The sequence below is a fragment of the Orbicella faveolata genome, unplaced genomic scaffold, assembly GCF_042242905.1.
Source record: "Orbicella faveolata isolate gen_17 unplaced genomic scaffold, um_ofav_v1 contig_12, whole genome shotgun sequence".
Classification (NCBI taxonomy): domain Eukaryota; kingdom Metazoa; phylum Cnidaria; class Anthozoa; order Scleractinia; family Merulinidae; genus Orbicella; species Orbicella faveolata.
Window position 1 is genome coordinate 6,421,877 of NW_028301539.1, and position 19,668 is coordinate 6,441,544.

General features: G+C 37.1%; 1 protein-coding gene and 1 pseudogene across 1 annotated transcript; one reads left to right on the forward strand and one right to left on the reverse strand.

Annotated features, from left to right (window-relative positions):
- Positions 1–2,619: 2,619 nt before the first annotated feature.
- On the reverse strand, positions 2,620–4,210 carry LOC149116311 (collagenase 3-like; annotated as a pseudogene).
- A 10,467-nt stretch (positions 4,211–14,677) lies between these two features.
- Positions 14,678–19,410, forward strand: LOC110046932 (matrilysin-like). Its single transcript, XM_020752646.2, has 4 exons — positions 14,678–14,866; positions 15,802–16,178; positions 17,323–17,660; positions 18,139–19,410. Exons 1-4 carry the CDS (start codon positions 14,678–14,680, stop codon positions 18,159–18,161), a joined length of 927 nt encoding a protein of 308 aa, XP_020608305.2. The 3' UTR covers positions 18,162–19,410.
- Positions 19,411–19,668: the final 258 nt, after the last annotated feature.

Here is a 19,668-nt window from a genome sequence, read left to right on the forward strand (position 1 = left end):
TTAATAAAAATAAAACGAAGTGTGCGAAGTGTCGCTTCAGTTAGTGATACATTTCGACCGCCTATGAGTCTGAATTGATTTCAAACAGTCTACAAATTGCTTCTTGGCTTATAGTTATCAGCAGTTTGAGTTCATCTACATTAAACTGATGACTTTCTTGACAATTGTGCGGTACTAAAGTAATACGAAGTGTCTTTTAGTTATACAGTTTTAATAGCCTGTAACTCTGAGGTGATTTCTTACAGTTTGCACCTGCTGCTTGCTTAGACAATGCTTTCAAAAGGTACGAGTTCAAACGCCAGCTAATGATTGTCTTCACAGTTTTGCCATCCGAAAAAGAATACAAAAAGTGTTTTATAGGTCTACAGTTTAACTCGCCTGTAACTTGGAGGTTTTATTTTAGGTTTACACTGAGAGTTTGAATAATGCTTTCATAGCTCAAATTCATGCCTCAGTTAATCTCCATCTTGACAGTCACCATTTAAAAGAAAAAGGGGGGGGAGGGATATGTACTTTTCTAGTCACCAACAAGTCTTGCGAGATTTCTAAAGGTCTACAAACAGTAACGCTTTTATAGTCATTCAAACGCTATTCAATAACCGTCGGGCCCGTTTCTCGATCGAAAGCCCTTGAGACTTTGCGGGCCCGCTAAGCCATAATAGATTATCTGTATCTAAAAACCGAGAGTTTTATATCCCTGAAACTCCTTGTTTGAAGAGAACCTCTGTTCATATTAAGAATATGCGAATAAAGCAGCTCTGTAATCACACGGTTTGGGATTTTGTTACGGCTTTCCTGGTGAGAAAAGTTTTTGGTTCCTTCGAGAAACCGGGCCCTGGAAATTTGCTTTTTTAAAAGAATGTTCTTTATTTCTAATTTTCTAGTCGCCCATAAATCGGACGTGATTTCTAAAAGTCCACAAATAGCCACTGGGTAATGTTTCATAGTTATTCAAATTAAACGCCATTCAATGACCGTCTTGACGGTTCTTCATCTTAAAATAGTTTACAACAGCTGCGTGGTTAGCGCTTTCATGGTAACCAATTCAAACACGTTCTTGACATTTTGGCATACTAGAGTAAAAACGAAGTTTGTTCACCTTTCTTGTTAAAATGCTCTTGCGTTACTTGATATCGTCCTCCTTGCTTTTCATCAGACTTAGCTGTCACTGTCTTCAAGTACAGAAAATTTTGTAACAATTTATTATAGATGTTATTTACTCTGTGTCATCCAATACAGTATATTTATAGCAGGTATTAATGGCTCTATAATTCATCGTTCGAAATCTCCTTGTGAAAAAAAATATCTCCAAAAAAAGGGGGAATGATGGACCCTCCAACTTTTGTTGAATGCGTGACTGTTTTCTCGTGAAGTTCCAATCGAGAAAAAAAAGGCGAAGATGTTTAAGAAAAAAATTCATAAAGAATTCACCTAAAACTGTATTATGGAACATAATAAGACGCTTTCAACCGTCTGGAAATGGTCAATCTTCAAATAACACTGGAAGCAACTCTAAAACTTTCAACGGTGCCATTGTAGAATGTAGAAAAGGTACGCTCCTTTTAATTTCAAAGTTATTTGTTTTTTTCTAAAGGTGCAAACTGTTTCAATGCAAATGAGTAGAATTTGGTCAATTTCCAATTTTATTTAATTTAGACAAAACTGGTTTTGTCTTTCTTTCTTTTTTTTTGGCGAATTTTCCGAAATTCTACATTTTACGAGAGTTAGAATGTTATATTCTACGAAAGCTCCCTAAAATTGTTCCTCAGGCAAAGTAAAAGAAATTTCGATTTTTCAAGCTAGCGAACGACCCTCGAAGCTTTGACCTGTTACGTGGAGCCCGTCCAGTTTCAGACATTTTTGTAACTTTTCGGGCAAAGCGCTGATGATTAGGGCAAAAGCACTCGGGAGAAAACATTCTAAAAGGTTGTCAAGGCCAGACTTGTAGGCGACTTTCGCTGACGTTTGCCTTGTCAGATGATGTAAGGATCCAGGTATTCTGTTTTAGGAAAGCCATATATCGTTAAATGTGTATCGTGAAAATCCACCAGATTGATATTATTTTCATCAACAAAACAATGACAAAAACAACCAACCAAGACTTTTGTTTTTATGGTGGCTCTAAAAAGAGCCGTTTTGAATGGCTCCACAAAGAGCCGTTAAAATTTTCTTGAACTTCGCGTACGAGAAAGAATTAAATGTTTCTTTTTTAAGTATCTGATTTTGCTAGGCTGTCGATCAAAGTCATAGAATATGCGAGGTTTCAAAATAACCAATTTTGCAATGATGACAGTTTCATTAGACGTAAGAATTATGAAAGTTTTTGTGTTCACTGCGATTTGAGTGCGTTTGAACTACACTCACACTTACGCAACAGTGTAATTTTTTTCGGGCAATAAGGTCGCCCCCACCCCCTCCCCTCCTCCTTGAAAGTTCCGTGCTTTAGGTCAGTAATTTACCAAGGACTTCGTCAATCAAATTTAAAGGAGACAACTCTAAAATATCGTTGCAAACGTTTATTCTTTCATTCATTCGTTGATTTATTTTATCAGCAGTCATTTAAAACTCATTTGAATTTACGCTTGACGAGTGGATCTTGACCTATCTTGAAAGCCACTATCAACCTAAAACAGAACAACACATATAGAATACTATGTAAATATAGTACTCTGGATCACAGCTAAAATTACTTAAGGCCCATAAAATATTTTAAGGATAAAACGTTTCACTTTCTCTTAGTGCGTACCATAGGGTTATGCGTACAATTCAACTATTTGTCCGAGTCTTAATGCTATAAAAAGAACTTTAGGAACAATTTTGATTGTTAAAGAACAACGCAATAAATGCATAACATGCCACATACCGTATAACGACCTGATCCCGGCAATATCGTCCCTGTGTAATTTGGGCGTGCCTCGACCAGCTGTCGGCCTCATAACTGTGCCCTTAACGTTAGAGTGCCGAAGTACCAAAGCATGGCCAATCTCATGGACGGCAACATGAATCAGGCTATTTGATCCACTCAAAAATGAACCAGTCTCTGAAAACTTATCGTCGTCCTCAAAATGCAGTCGTTCATCTTGTGGGCTTCATGGCTTTTTTCAAAGATAAAATGTGAAAAAATATAACTGAAATAACTAACTAACTGAAATAAATATAAAAGTGTGTTTTTCAACACCTGATTTTAAAGTCAGCTTGGAAAACCGTGTATGTTCTGGAAAACTTCAGTTTTGGTGCCACATCACTCCACATTTTAAAAGCGTTTGCCATGATTCTGGACTGATCACCGTGTGACAAATCTTCTCCATACGTCATGTAGTATTTGAAATTTGTCTTGTATCATTTCGAAAGCGTGGAGTATCTCTGCACGCGCATGCGATCGCCATTTTCGTCAACATCCGGGACTCCATCGTGGCTTCTTCATTTCTTCTAGAGTTTCGTCGTCCAGTTCTCCAGTCACAGGCAGACCGAAGAATTTTTGAAATTTCTTGATTGCGACAGGTAGTGGTAATCTGAGAGATATTTCTGAGGGAGAGAATTTATCATGAGAAATAAGTTAATAAAATACAAATACCGGTAAGTTGTTTTCACGCTGTGAACGCTTAATTAATAAGAATTACAAAATGCTATAACTTTTAAAAGGAAAATGATGGTTTAGAATATTTTTATCTGAGAGGGAACAAACCAACATATGAAACTCTGAAATCTTTCAAACTGTTTGCAAGTTAATGTCGAGGTTATTTCACTGTTGCCTGTAAATTTAGCCTTACCAAAGCAAACACTTCATTGTTTTTTCCCCCCTCACACAGAGCACCGTGGAAAGCTAGCAAAGAAGCGAAAATCACTCGAAGAAACATGCTGACCTGCCTTAACTCTTACGAGATAATGCAATATTATTGCAAATACTGTGGTTCTTTTATCTTGTAAAACATTTTAGCAGCTGCTCCCTTGTAAAGCAGGCTACTTAAACATAACTCGCTTGAAACAAATACAGGCCATTTAATCGTTTTTTAATAGTTTTTGTGAGGGTTGAGTGTATTTAACGAATTGGGTTTCTGTTATTCCGTTACTGGTGCTATCAAAATAATCAAGTTGTCTTGTAGATGGCACAATGCCTTCTGATCATGCTTCTATGCCTTCTGATCATGCTTCTATTACTTGCTGCTTGGACCTTCCCAGGCCACCTCTGATTAGAGTCAACTCTAAGCATCGCAGAGTGCGAAACATTGACCGTGATTGCTTTGTTGAAGATCTGTCTAGTCTGCAGGGTGGTGAATAATCCGCCTGCCGATCTTCCTGTGTTAGTTAATGCTTACCACTCTCAATTGAGCGACCTACTTGACAAGCATGCTCCTATCAAAGAGCGTATTACAACCTTAAGGCCTCATGCAGCCTGGTTCTCAGATGAGCTTAGAGCATTCAAACGTGACAAACGGCGACGTGAGAGGCGGTGGGTTAAGTCAGGCCTTGAGGTGCACAAGCAACTTTACAGAGATTCTGCGTGCAACTATTATGCAGCTATAAAGGAGGCAAAGAGAGCACATTTTAGCAATACGAAACAGTTATTCAATCTTATTGACAGTCTGTTCAAGGTCAAAGGATCGCCAAATCTACCAACTCATGATTCTGAGCTTGTACTTGCAAACCGATTTTGTGCATTCTTCACTGATAAAATCAGCGCTCTAAGGTCGGAGCTTGATACAATGCCATCCGGAAGCCTATCGATACCTTATCAAGAACAGCCTTCTTCTTCCACTTTATCGAAGTTCAAGGCAGTTTCGATTCAAGATGTAAAACAATCCGTCATGGCAGCGCCTTCCAAGTCCTGTTCACTGGATCCACTTCCGACCAGTTTACTGAAAAAGGGTATTGACGTATTGCTGCCTTGTATTACCTCTATAATAAATCGATCGCTAGAGGTTGGAGAGTTCCCTGCCACCTTCAAGCATGGCCTTGTAACACCTTTATTGAAAAAATCTGATCTCGACCATGAAATACTGAAGAACTACCGTCCAATCAGCAACCTTCCCTTCCTTGGTAAGATGATCGAACGCGTAGTAGCAATGCAGTTTAAGCACCATCTGGTCATCAATAACCTGTATACCAAAACTCAGTCAGTTTACCGTGCATATCATAGCACCGAAACAGCCTTGCTGCGAGTTTCCAACGACATCAACTTAGCGCTTGACAAGCACGATGATGTTGTTCTAGTCTTGCTTGACTTATCGTCTGTCTTCGACACCATAGACCATAGTGTCCTTATGGATAGGTTATACGCCCGGTTTGGTCTGAGAGGTACTGCCCTAGCTTGGATCAAATCGTATCTGACAAATCGCTCGCAGGCGGTTGTTATCAAAGATGTTCACTCTTTTTCCGCTAAGTTAATCTGCGGTGTTCCTCAGGGTTCGGTGCTGGGACCGCTATTGTTCTCCCTCTACGTCGCGCCCATTGAAGATATAATCATCGCCCATGGCCTCCAGTCCATGATATTTGCGGACGACACGCAAATGTACTTGGTTGTGCGACGATCTGAACAATCATCTTGTTTGAGTAAGCTAGAGCTTTGTGCACAGGATATCTTATCTTGGATGGCTGATAATAAATTATTATGCAACTCATCGAAAACTGAAATTTTGCATTTTTCATCTCGTTATCTTCAGCGTCAATCTATAGCTGCGGTGAATATTGCTGGTTCTGAGATCAAGACAAGCGTGAATGCTCGGGATCTTGGGGTCACTCTCGACAAGTGCTTAACGATGTCCACGCATGTAAGCAATCTTTGCAAATCTGCTTCATTTGCTCTAAAGCGTATTGGAAATACTCGTCAGTATCTTGACCAACCAAGTACAGAAAAATTGGTTCACGCCTTTGTGTCCTCTAAACTGGACTACTGTAACAGTCTCTTGTATGGTCTCCCTGACAAGGAAATCTCGAAAATTCAACGTGTTCAGAACTCGGCCGCCTGGCTGGTTACAAAAACAAGGAGAGCGGATCACATCACGCCAATCCTCCGCAAGCTTCACTGGCTGCCCGTGCGCAAGCGTTTCATTTTTAAGATTTTACTTTTTACTTACAAAATTTTAAACGGTTTAGCACCCTGTTACTTGGAGGAACTTATTAATCTTCATCAACCGATAAGGTGTCTTCGTTCAAATAATGATCACCTGCGACTGCACATACCGGTGTTTAGGACAAAGACCTACGGGGGACGCGCTTTTTCATCTTGTGCGCCAAACTGTGGAATAGCCTCCCACTTGATGTGAGAAGTGCCCCATCAGTGGATACGTTTAAAACTAAGCTTAAAACGTTTTTGTTTAATAATGATCTTTAGTATTTCTATAATGAATTTTAGTATCTTATGATAAATTTTAGTATCTTATGATGAATTTTAGTATTTTATCATCCATTGTAATTTAATATATTTTCCTTATATTGGTTTCGTTATCGTTTTTCTCATTTTTATTCTGTAAGAGCATTGAGATTTTTTAATGTAATGCGCTAGAAATAAATTATTATTATTATTATTTAGTTTTTCAGGCACCATGAAACAACTGCAATTAAAACGAGCGACAGAGGGGACAGGAAAGACCATTTATGTCCTTGTCTGTCGATCGTTCGGTGGTAGAAATGTAATTTGGTTGGTTGTACCAGACTGGTTTAAATAGATGAATTCAAATCCAGCATTTGTGGCACAATCTGTTATTGAATCAACTGTCCAGCAGATTAAACCAAAGACTGCTATTTGCTTGTTCAGGGAGCCTTTTGAATGGGGCGGTTCCATTTCAATTCAGAACGTACCTCCCTGCACCTTTCTTTTTATTTATACAATCAAAGTCGGCGACTAAAATCCCTTGCTCTGTACAAGATGGAACTGGGTGTTGAATAAAAGGCAAATGAAGACCCTGCTTTTGAAGGTAAAAAAAGGAAAGAAGACATCTCTTACGATAATCAAGTGACTGTCATTAGTAAAGCACACTGCAAGTAGCCATTGCTTTGAACGTCCTAAAATGATTCGATGGGCCGCCGAATTTTCCGTGTGTCGAATCGCATCACCATAATACGGTAAAACCCGCTTATAGTTACGTTATATTATTTCGTTAGGACCTAAACGGATCAACATTTTTTCACAGGGATTTTCGTGTCGTTGCTAATTTTCCATGTTGCTGTATGCAAGGAGGAAGAAAACGAGGAAGTGTTTACTTTGTAAGCCTTAGAAAGAAAGAATTGACACGACCGTTTCAATAAAACCAAACATAGCGCGGCAATGGTGTCAACATTTGTTTCACTCATATGTTAGTTTAACTTATAGGTTAAGGGTGTTAATAAAATCACTGGATGACTGAGTAGGCTTTTATTTGGTTAAATATCCATAAATTTATTTCAGATAAAAATGAAAAGAAAAACAAATTCCATTCCTGAGATTGTGTGCTTAAAAGTGGCATTTGCCTTTTCTCTACCACGAATAAAGTTAAGAAGATTTCCAAATGATCTCCTACGTTATTATTTAAACCTAATATAGGTTGATGTATGTCTTGATGTATGTCTTCCAAGATTTTATCAACTTAAAAAATGTAGATGTAGATGTAGATAGGTGAAGCAGACTACAGTATGTCTGATCTTCAAATTAAAAGTTGACTTGGAAGGGTAAAAACACGGTTTGACCACCTTTCAATACATCTCGCAATTCGACAAATATACTCCACAACGTGTCGTATTTTCAACTCTCGTCTTCACCGTGTTTGGAAATGTGGTAAGACACGGTCTTTCGTATTTGATATAGATCAACATACGAGGCCCTAATAGAGAAGACTCGAGATCAAAACTGGGGCTTGAATTGAAATGTTCGTTGCAATTATATTTGTTCTAACTTTCTGATGCCACAGAAGTTTATTTGTTTTGACGCGCTTTCATTCACATCGGAGAACTGGAAAACCTTCCTTTTAGTAAACGTTTGAAGTCGTCCTGTTTAAACTCAATTCTTGTGAAGAATGCATCGAATACAAAGACCTTCAATTTTGAATTGCTTTATCACTTGTACTCATCACCGATTGTTCATGTTATTGTATATTTTCCAAATTAATCCCCGTGAAGAATGTATCGAACTCAGAGAACTTTTATTCTATCCTAAACTGCTTTATTTTTAACTGCTTTATCACTTATACTCATCAGCGATTGTCCATACTATCGTATATTTCCATTTTAATCATTTGCGTCACCGGACCTACACCACTTTTATATCACGCAATATTGAATATTTTCTTTCATTCCCTGATGATGCCGTAGAACAGCGAAAGCCTGGAATTAAAATACAGTAGCTCAAGGCCTCAATTGAATCGATATATCTATCCTTCGTTTAATTGTTTGCACACTCATCCTTCTTCAGGAAAGGTCAGTAACACACAATTCCGGTTTAATTTCCGTCTGTCTGCAAAGTTTGTGCTTTTAATTAATAAATTACCACGAACTGACTCAATCAAATTACAAGGAGACAATTTCATGATATCCTTGCAAACGTTTATCCTTTCATCCATTCGTTGATTTATTTTATCAACAATTATTCAAATCTCATTTTGGAAATACGCTTGATGGGTGGATCTTCATCTGTCTTGAAAACCACTATCGACCTAAAACAAAATGAAAACATAGAGATAATACTATGTAACTATAATACTCTGAATCACTTCTAAAATTACTAAAGGTCCATAAAATATTTTAATAGTAAAGCTTTTCACTGTCTTTTAGTGGGTAGGGTTATGAGTATAATTTCGTTATTTGTCTGAGTCTTAATGCTATAAATTGAACTTTTGAAACAATTTAAATTGTTAACTAGAAGCCTTACTGCGTATACCTAGGCAGTAGTTATACTGAGAAGCACTAGCTATATTGCATTTGAGCTAAATGTTCTGCATTTGAAGCCGTACGAAATTCAACTGCAGCTGTTAGATCGTAGTTCCCTGATCTGCTTAGTGAGAATTAGCGGTAGTCTGAGAGGTATTTCTAGAGGAGCAAGTGGGTGATGAGAAATACGTTAATAAAGTATACACGTAAGTTGTTTTCACGCTGTGAGCATCTAATAAGAATTACTAAATGCCATAACTTTTAAAAGGAGCATGATGGTTTAGAATATTTTCTTTTTTTTTTATCTGAGAGAACAAACCAAGGTTTTTTTTCAAAATTGCAAATCCCTTCATGAGTGGTTAAAAGGTACAAATAAAGGAAAATTAAATGACAGGTCAAAAATTTCAGTTTTCGTTTTGTTTTACTGTAAACTTAAGGACTATGCTTTGAGTAAAAAATCACTTTCCTTCGCCTGTCGCCCGTCCTTAGCTTGTCAATATCCCCGAGAATAATATTATTTATATGCTATGATGGATTAGCGAGACAAACAGATAACAAAAAAGAATGAAAACTAAAAGAGAATAGGGCTTACCGTTGCAGTTTTTATCAATTCGAGGAAAAAGTCTTATGAGACTAACTAACAAATGGCAAACATGTCAATAGACAGCTAATGATTATCACAGACCCCGCCTCCTCTCTTCCATACATGTATCTTTGAGGAAAAATCGGAACAAAAAGATCTTCCAAGTCAGTCGTCCAAATCTGCAGCAAAATATTGCAGTGTTCGATCTACGAGATAATTAAGATTTATTTTAATGACACAGAAAAGTAGTTTAAGTCTTCGCGTAGAAAACCATATTAGTCTACATAATTACTAAATCGTAAACTCGTTCAATAATTTTCTCCCCAAAAAATGTGCGCTTCAATACGCGACTCTCCACCACCCCCACAAGTTTTATATCTATATTTTTGGGGGGATTATAGAGCGTCCTATCGTTTAAATTTGGTTCCTATCTTAGTTCATATTATTTTAAGACCACAGATGATTTCAGAAGGGCAGCGCAGGCTTTTGCAGCTTTCCCATTACTCTAGCACTAGTTTAATTTCTGTTTTACGACGCTGTGTTTAGACACTATTTTCAACAACTATTCCTATGTATTTTTATAAATTTTATAAATATATATAAGCCTAAAGATAGTATAAGCCTGACCTCTTACGACAGGCAAATTCTTCCCAAAATAACCCCACTGAGCTAATATTAAGACACCCAAAAATCCTTCTCTAACAGAAAATAAACCAGGAGCTTTTTGCTCGATCTTTATGACTGAGCAACTAAACAAATAGTTAGCACGTTTTTAAGCAAATGCCAAGGTTATTTAAAACTAGGTATCGCAGATTTAACACAAAAAAATTAATAACGCTCTTTAAAGGTTTCTTTCCGATATTGGTTTGATTTGATGCGTCAATATTATGTACATTTTAAATCACTTCCTTGGCAACTGAATAAATGGATATAAATCAAAAAAGGATAAAAACTTTTTTTTTTTTAACAAAGCTCTCATCAATATACAAAACTGAAGTAGTTAATCTTATAACACTTGTTGTCATTGCCGCAACCTAAAATAAGAGAGATAAACCAATTTAAGACACTTCTTTTTGTGTGTGAAATATAGTAGTGCATTATACCCACTATCTTGTAACAAAAAGAATCCCACGAATACATAATACAGTAGGTATAGTGAAATGAACTTTTGAGACAAATCAACGAGTTGCATAAAAGCAAACACTTGCATATGTCAAAATTATGTTCGGAAAAGCCTACCTTTTATGTTAAAACCTCTTTGTACCGTTTGCATGGTCACTTGTTAATCTGCAAACCAATAACGATAATCTTTACACCAGCGCTTCTTCGAAAACCAGTTACCGGTGGTAAAACTTTAATTTATCCTGAGAAGGTTTGATATCGAATTTGAACTCCTGAACTAATGTAGAAAACTGAAAATGAAATAACTCATTCCGGAAGAAAATAAAATGAAAGTTCCATGTTCAGCTGAGCTGACATCATGTATAAATACTGGCATACATCAAAGATGCTAATTATTTTTTTTCAATAAAGTTACATCATCAAAACTAAATATTAATAAACAGTCCATTTGATGACATTTTCATGGTCATTCAACAAGAAAGCGACCATCCAAATTAAAAAAATTCTTTGAGAATGTATTACTTTTGGTCAAATATTGCTTTTATGAATTTATACCGTCTAATATCTGACGAAATTTTCACTTAATTTTAATACCACATGCGATATCTTTTATCGATCTTCTGGCTAACTAAGTAAGTGGAAACTTGCAACGAAAGGAAAGCTATTTAATTTGCTACCCTCTAGCCTAACTAAGAATTTGCCTGCTTGGTTCTAGCTCATTTTATCCAAAATTTCCAGCAAGTCTGTGTTCAGAGAAGCTGAATGTAAAACATTGCTTATAAAAAGAAATGAAACCTAAATTAAGCCCAGAGTATCCCAATTGCATTACCAGTTGCCATGCAAAAGCTTTTTCCAGCACCGCTCGTGCTCCTATTTGCCTCTCTCTTTGCATCAGACAAAGGAGTAAATGACCAGGATTTCGCTTTGGTAAGGTCTGGTTAGAGAAATTGGGTCCATTTTGTGTGTGAATATATATTTAGATAATCGTCCATGGTAGCCCGTGCCTATCAAAGCTATTCTAGACGAGCTACTAACAAAGTAAGGGTTAATCTGTGTTACCTTAAGTGTTAGTCTTAGGAGATGGTGCTGCATTGGTGCAGAATTAAAACAACAGGGTTAATATTGTCCATCTTGCAGGAGTTGTTGATTTTTGTTTGAATTTTTTTTTTTTTTTTTTCGTTTTTTTCTTGCGGAAATTCCTCCAACAATGTAATTACATGTCAACAACCCGATCCGGTGATCATAACACAAAGACAGCAATCAAAAAGTTCCAGGAATTCTTTGGTCTGCCAGTGACCGGTGAACTGGACGACGAAACCTTGAGCGAGATGAAGAAGCCCCGCTGCGGAGTCCCGGATATTCATGATAATATGAGAAGAGTGAAGCTAATAAACCATGGAGGTAGTCTACCTAAGTATTTTCTCTACAGAGGACAGGATACGAAGGTCTTTAAGTACTGTAGCGATGTAGCACTGAAGCTTCAGTTTACTAAGACGAAGTCCACGCGCGATGCTGACTTAAAATTTAGGTGTGTCAAGGGGAGATGAATGGTTACAGAGTTAATATAGGCTCTTACTTGGAAGATAAACCCGCTCAAATTATTTTCAGATACGGTATCTAGTTGTCCCACAGAGAATGATACCACTCGCTTAGCGTAGAGGTTTTCATGGAGGCTTATAAAATCAGACTGCCTAGGATCTGCTATCTCTAGAGCCTCCAAGGATTCCTTAGGTCGCAGTGATCTAAAAAAACAAACCTTGATGGGGGTTATTTTAGGAATAAGGCCTATATCGGGAATTGATTCCCTACCCTTTCAACTTCTCTTGGGTATGTCAAAGTCTCCTGTGAGACCATGCACTCGTTATTCATTGGGTTAAGAACAAGTTGATGGGGTCTGTCCTGCATCAAAAAACGTACATGACTCAAAAGTGCTTGCCATTGTTGTTTCAAAATTTTCTCATAACTTGGCATCAATATTACATTTTATTCCCATTCGTTTTCATCCTTTTGTTTTGTTTTCTAATAGTTTTGGGAAAACGAGACATTCTGGAACGCAATATGAGCCACTGTGTACAACGGTTTTCGACGGTAAAGGTGGCATGGTAGCCCACGCATTCCCTCCGAGAGATGGACGAACTCATTTCGACGATGATGAGTATAAGCTGTAAGCTTTCATTCATATCTGAGATTCGTTTAGCTTTTCCTTTGTAAATGAAAGGTACTCACGATGAATCAGTACACAGCTATTGTTGTTGTTGTTTCTGCTACAGTTCCCTTTCACGTGCTTCCATATGCGCTTGTGTAAAAATCAGTTCAAGGCTCTTACAAACTAAAGAGTTTCATAAGAAAGCTACGAGCAAGTTCCGTCTGAGTTTTGGTTTGCTCATAAATGTTTAACTAATTGTTAATACAGCAGAAACCCGCGTGTAACAACCTGCTGACAGAAGTTACTTTTTTAAAACCCAAAAATATAAGAACATGTTTATTAAAGGTAAACTATGAACTCTTGGAAGTTATAGAGGCAACACTATATAAACATTCTGTAATTAGTTGTGTTAAGCTTATCAGGATAAAGTTGTCAAAAATACTGTATATTTAAATACGAAACCCAAGTCTATTTCTGGTAATCAACAACCATATCTCCTTCCGAGAAATTAAGAGCCAAATAAGATCCTACCTAGCTTAAATTGCAAATAAGTACGCGGTTTTTAACTGCAGTTTTCTTTTTACTCTTCAGATTGGCGGATGGCGTGCATGCTGCTGACTTCTTGGGAGACGCACGTTGAAGTCAACCAAAGAACGCTCTTTTTTTGTTGTATAAAAGTAAAACGGATTTGGAATAAAGGGAAGAAAAGAAAATATCTGGAAACGTGTTTGTGTCGTAAGTTTGTTCAATCATGCAATGACAGGCCTTCTTCGCATATATTTATTTATTTTTATTCTGTTCATTCTTGAAGTCATTTTCACCCTTTGTCCTATCTTATTCTAAAGCAAAACAAGTCGTAATTCTAAAACGTCTCATTGGGGACGGGTTCAAGTCCCGCTTAGACCACTTAGCTGGAGTTGTTTCTCGGTAGACCCTAGTTCAGCTGCTCGGTCATGCTTGGAAATAGCCAACTAGTCTACCTCCTACCAGTTGGGATTTTTCAGCCTACTATGCATGCTTAGCTGATATATTTCTTTCTTTCATTTTAAGTGGCATGCCTGTGAACTAGCTACACGTAGCTATAGCTGTAGTTATGCGTATTGATCGCTGTAAACAACAACCTTTGACCTTTTTGAACATTTTTTTAACTGTTGTTTTCACGCATGGCGTCAAATATAACGTTATACCTTAAAAAAAGTTAAGGATTAAGTGAGAGGACCGCTGTAGAAATTTATAATAATCGTACAATTGGCGATAAATTTGTCCAGTCTCGCTCAAATATATAAGTATTTAATATGTAGAGTAACGTGATGAAACCTACATTGTAAGTAAAAAAAATTAGTATTCAATATATCTCGTTTTGCCCATTTTAGTTTCGAGAGTTCTATCTCCTTCATTAATTTGCCGTTGTTTTCGATACATTTGTTTTGACCGAAGTGTAACGGTATTCAATTTGACATATACCAATTAAAATTATCTTATTAAATACTTCTCCAGCGCAACATTCTGGACGAATTCTGAACTTATTAAATGCACTATAGTGAACGTAACGGCACAATTACCCACAGAGAAACATTAACCTGAGATTTGAGGCTTAGCCTGAACTAGTTAAGTGTTGTTTTTATAGGAGTATTAGTATCATACTTTTGTTGTCAAAAAAAAAATGATCGGCCTTTGTCGCCAAAGACTAATATTGTTATAAATAAATACACTTTGCCAGTCTAACTTTAGCAAAGTTACAACATGCCTGTCTTCTATCGTTAAGTAGCATCTCACTCTTGAAAAACGGATATGTCATTTATCTCTATTTTTGCCTTAACTTTTTGTCTTGCATAACGAAACTTCAGTTTGCACGTGCAAATTCCAGTGTTCACCAGAAGCGCTTTTAAGGAGCAATATGATCGGGGCTATATTGGGTCCTTATTAGATTCGTATTTGGTCAGTAATTAGTCCTTATTTGAGCCACATTAGTCGAGACTGAAAAAAATATGCAATATCAGATATCATATTGCATAAAAAGTATTAGGTTTTATTCAGTGTTGAACTGGTTAAGTGTATCTACTGGTGAGCAGGGAAGGTCGGTCATGCTTCTCCCCTTGGTGTTTTTGTGGTTGCTATTTGTAGGTGGCACAGTAGGTGAGGTTGACGACGACGAGGACGAAACAGAATTTGCCTTGGTAAGTTCACAAATTAATGGAATAGCTAGTCATGGTATTTTCCTTTTTTCTAATTTTTTGACACTCATTAATTGACCAAAATTTACTTTCTCATCACAATTCCAATACGTTATCGAGTATCCAGGTAGCAAGAATAAAAAAATATCATCTCAGGGATTTCGACTTGATGAGCAAACAAATTCTCACAACTTATACAAAATAAATGAATCATATTTAGTAATGAGAGTTACCCTTTCAATATCATTACGGGAGTGTTAAAGCGGCAGAACTGGGAGGAATTTTTTGTTGGTTATCACTTATGATAGAACAACATTGGCCAAGACGAAAGTAAACTGAGAATGCATTAGAATTGCAACTATATTATCTATAAAGCTGGCATGAGGAAAACCTCAGACTTTCACATACATGGACAGACTTTATTATAAAACCAATACTTTCGATGGATTGAGATTTCAAAACCACTGAACGTTAGTCAAATAAAACACGTTGTAAGCCTAGCGAGTCAGTCAGTGTTTTACTTTTCTATCGCCTTAATGCAATCCAGTTTGATAATTAGGGAAAATTTGACACCCCTCGAATTTCCATTTTTTTTAATTTAAACCACAGAGGACAAAATATTCTTAAGTGTACGTTTGCCAGTATAATACTGTATCGATATTTCATCGTGCTCTTGATCGATGTGAAAATGTTTTAGATTTTCCCACGATCCGCGTTGAAAACGTAGTTGTTGGTTTCAATGTTGGATTGATACAAATATGGAAGATTGTAAACGATGATCACTTCAGGATAGCTTGAAAACAAGCCGTGAGAATAGGTATTTATTTGTATGTGTGTCGTATCACTGCGATATCAGCATCAGAACAGATATTGCATTAAAACATTCCCGTCAAATTGAAAGTTCGTTTTAACTCAGAGAGTTTGCTTTCCTTTAACAGCATTATTTACAACGCTACCACTACCTTCCATCTGACAACTCTAGTAACCACAACACCACAGAAGCAATTGAGACCTTTCAGAAGTTTTTTGGCTTGTCCGTTACCGGGGAGCTGGACGCGGATACATTGTACGTAATGAAGAAGCCACGCTGTGGTGACCAGGATGTGGATGGCGATGGAATGCGCGTGAGAAGATACGCAACATTTAGCAAATGGAGTAAAACAAATTTAACTTATTATTTGTCTTATGGCGATGATATGACAAAGGCAGATCAGGACAGAATCATAGCCAGAGCGTTTAAATACTGGAGTGATGCGGAACCAACGTTAAAGTTTAACAGAACTTACAACTACAATAAAACCGACATTAGAGTCAGGTTAGGTTATTTCTTATTCACGACTATACTTTGAACTTTGAACTTTGATTATATAAGTCATGCTTTAGCATGCACTATCAAGTTGGTATGCAAGCGGAAACTCTGGAGAACACGAAAGAAGCAAAAGCGTCGCTCGAGACGCAGCCGAGGACAATTCGCAAAAAGTATGAATCAATTCTCCTTTCTGCATTGCCAACGGGAAAAATAAAAAAATCTTACCCGACCAGAAATGGGGCAGATCGATTGGATTTCAGTCATTTTTCTAGCTGAATTTGTTTTATTATTAACACAGGTTTTATCTAACAATATAATTAAAATTCTGGCGAATTTGCAAACACTTTGAGCGAGAGCATTCACCACTAAATTAAGATGCGCACTTTCTTTCGTGTGCTAAAGGAATTGCCAGCTAGATTATGATGTATTTCTATTTAGTGCCAAAGCAGTTTTTAATAACGTCCTAAAATCATCATATTTGTGTAAAACGTGCTCCGCCACGTCGTAGACAAGCAGGTACCAGTATCTGACTATAACATAGCACAGCAAGGAAGATCTTGAGGCTACAGATGATAAATCATTTATGTAATTTATGTAAGCAAGATATGCTTCTCTGTTTTAGAACTTATGTTATCCTTTGTTCTATGTATTTTGAACTGATTTTTTTCTCTTTGTTTCCTCCCTTTTTGATTCTATATGAAAGTCTTCGAGAATTGATTAGTAACATAGTAACATCCTAATAAACTGGCTTGTTCCAAGGGTCTTTCCTTCCAAGGAGCAAAAGAGAGCCTGGAAAGGAGCTTGAGTTCCTATTCCATTTGCGCATTCTCGATATTGGACTCTAACTAACTGCCAGTGGAGGTCCATTCGGGGGTATATCACTGCAAAGGGCAAAATGTCATCAGACTCCCCTCGTTAGCCTCAGTTTCATGCTAGTTACAGTCCAGTGCCGAGAATTTTTTTTTTTTTTTTTGCAAATATCTTTAGCTCATGGTGTTTAATTCATTCTGCACAAGGGACTGGTTCAGAGACACGCCAGGACGCTGTCAGTAACAATTTTAACACGTTTGACATGAGCAGGCGATAATTTGATGTTGTGAATTGTGAACTGATATGATTCAAATATATTCAACTTCTTTATATTTTTCAGTTTTGGAAAAAGGAGGCACCGTGGCGTTCCAGGTGAAAAGCCGTGTCCTTATCCCTTTGATGGACCCGGTGGAGTAGTAGCACATGCCTATTTTCCATCTGCAGGAAAACTCCATTTCGACGATGACGAACAATTCACTGAATTCGGTGAGAAAGTCACAGGCTGGTGGTGGAATCGCCGACAGTCAACTGGACTGCTTTACACAGCTGTTCATGAGATTGGTCATGTGTTAGGTCTAAAGCACTCCGACGTTCAGGAAGCTGTCATGTGGCCTTTAGCCAAGAGAGGCACGCCAGTACTACACCAGGATGACATTGACGGGATTCGCTCATTATATGGTATGTGAGAAAAAAAACGCGCATCTTAGCTTAGTTGTTTCGTTGAATCCACAATTACAGTAGTTACTATTGCAGTAAATGTAAATTATATTTAACAGTTAGATTATGAGCTCGAGATTGTAAAAAAGTCAAGAGTGAATAATTTAATTATTTTGGTACAAATCTTTGCTTCGACTAATAAACCATATAAATCTTCTCCTCATACTCTTCAAAAACACAAAGAAGCGAACAGCAATTTGGTACCAGACGCACAATGCTAGGCTACTCATTACTTTCAACAGAATTGATAGTTGGCAGCGTGGCCAATAAGAGAACGATGATTCTATTTATACTTATTACCTGAGGATTTAGCGCGAAATCGCCTACTTTGCCCGTTTTTTTTTTTTTTTTTTAATTTATAGTTATCTGATCCCCTTATTTGAAACTCATTTAGATGCAGTTTGCTAATAAATCTGAAGATGTGCTATTTCGATTTCAGGGTCTTCGCCGACTGCAAAATAAAATTGTACAAGATTCAAGAAAATTCTTCATCCCTAAAGAATTACGAAAGTTACTCCACCTAATTAAAATAATAAACTGAAAAAATATTATATTTTTTCTGACGATTTAAATGTACTGTAACTTGAATTATTTTGTTTGCTTGTTTGTTTTTGCGTTATATTGCAGTTTTGAAATGTACACGAATATGCACATAAACATGAAAGTTAGAGATCTTTCTTCAGGAGGGGAAAAACCTAAGAAAACTAAATAGGGACTACTTTGCGTTCTACTGTTCTTGTCGTATCATTCAAATATTCAGCGCGAAAAGCCCACATATGGATTTTAGAACTTTAAGTTTAAACCTTTTAAACCTTAATTGCTTGTTTTGATAAGGCGCAAAAAGCAAAATTTTCGAGTTACTTTTGCCTCTGTTTCAAAACTGCCTTTTTGTGCAAAACCTTTCAAATGAAACTGAGCTCGATTTGCATGAAAATGAACCTGTGGGGGAAACTCATTGTACTATAGATGGTTTCGCAACAAGACTCAGAGGCAAAAGGCAACTCGTAAATGGCCTATTTGGAGCAATGAATAAGACACCAGGAATAATGACACGTTCATAAAATTAACCCTCGGGCTTACATAGAGGGAGAGAGAGTGGAAGCAACTCCCCAGAGACCCTTACATAATTTTAAATTTGCTGTGAGATGTTAAAAATTTCGATAGCTGTTTCTTCAACCTTTTGAGAAGTGTTAAGTGCAGTCCACCGTTTCTCTGTGTTATTTGACATAATTATAGTAACAACATTTTGTTTTTCTGGGTAGATTATTCAGTCTTATTGAGCAGCATTGCAGTAACAGTACTGAAATATTATCTTATTGAGTTGCATGCGTTTGTTATATATTATGGTCTAATTTTCCATCAATTTAGGTAATGTTTTGTACACCTTGTACCATTTGCTTCTACGTCAGAGAGTTGTTAATGCCATAACAAAGACTCTTTTCTTCACTGGAATATAATAATCGCCGGCGATAACTAGTCAGCGGCAAACAACAATTTATTAGTACCTTCCAATATTTCCTGGGATTTATGTGTACAGCGGCCACTCACGGGGAAATGGGAGGTGGCCGCTTAATAGGGTTGACCGGATAATAAGGGCTCGTCAGAAATTAGCACTAGAGGAGCCCAAGTAGAAACTTCAATTTATTCAAGTAGAAGCATGCTTTATGGCATCATGGAATCACGTAAAGAGAACAATAAACGTGTGTTTGAATGTTTTTATCAGTGTTCACTTTCTATTTAAGACTCTCAGTATCTGTCATCGCCATTTCTAAAACAAAGCCAAACTACGTGTATTAAATTTTGGATGGCCGTTTGATCAGGGTGTAAGGACAATAGAGAACCACCAAACCGTGGCCATGGCCGCTCATAACGGTGGCTGGTGAACAGGTTCAAAGTTCCAACACCCTATCAATGAGCATGAAAGTACAACCTTTATTGGCACTTGTATTACTATGTAATTTGTCTCTTC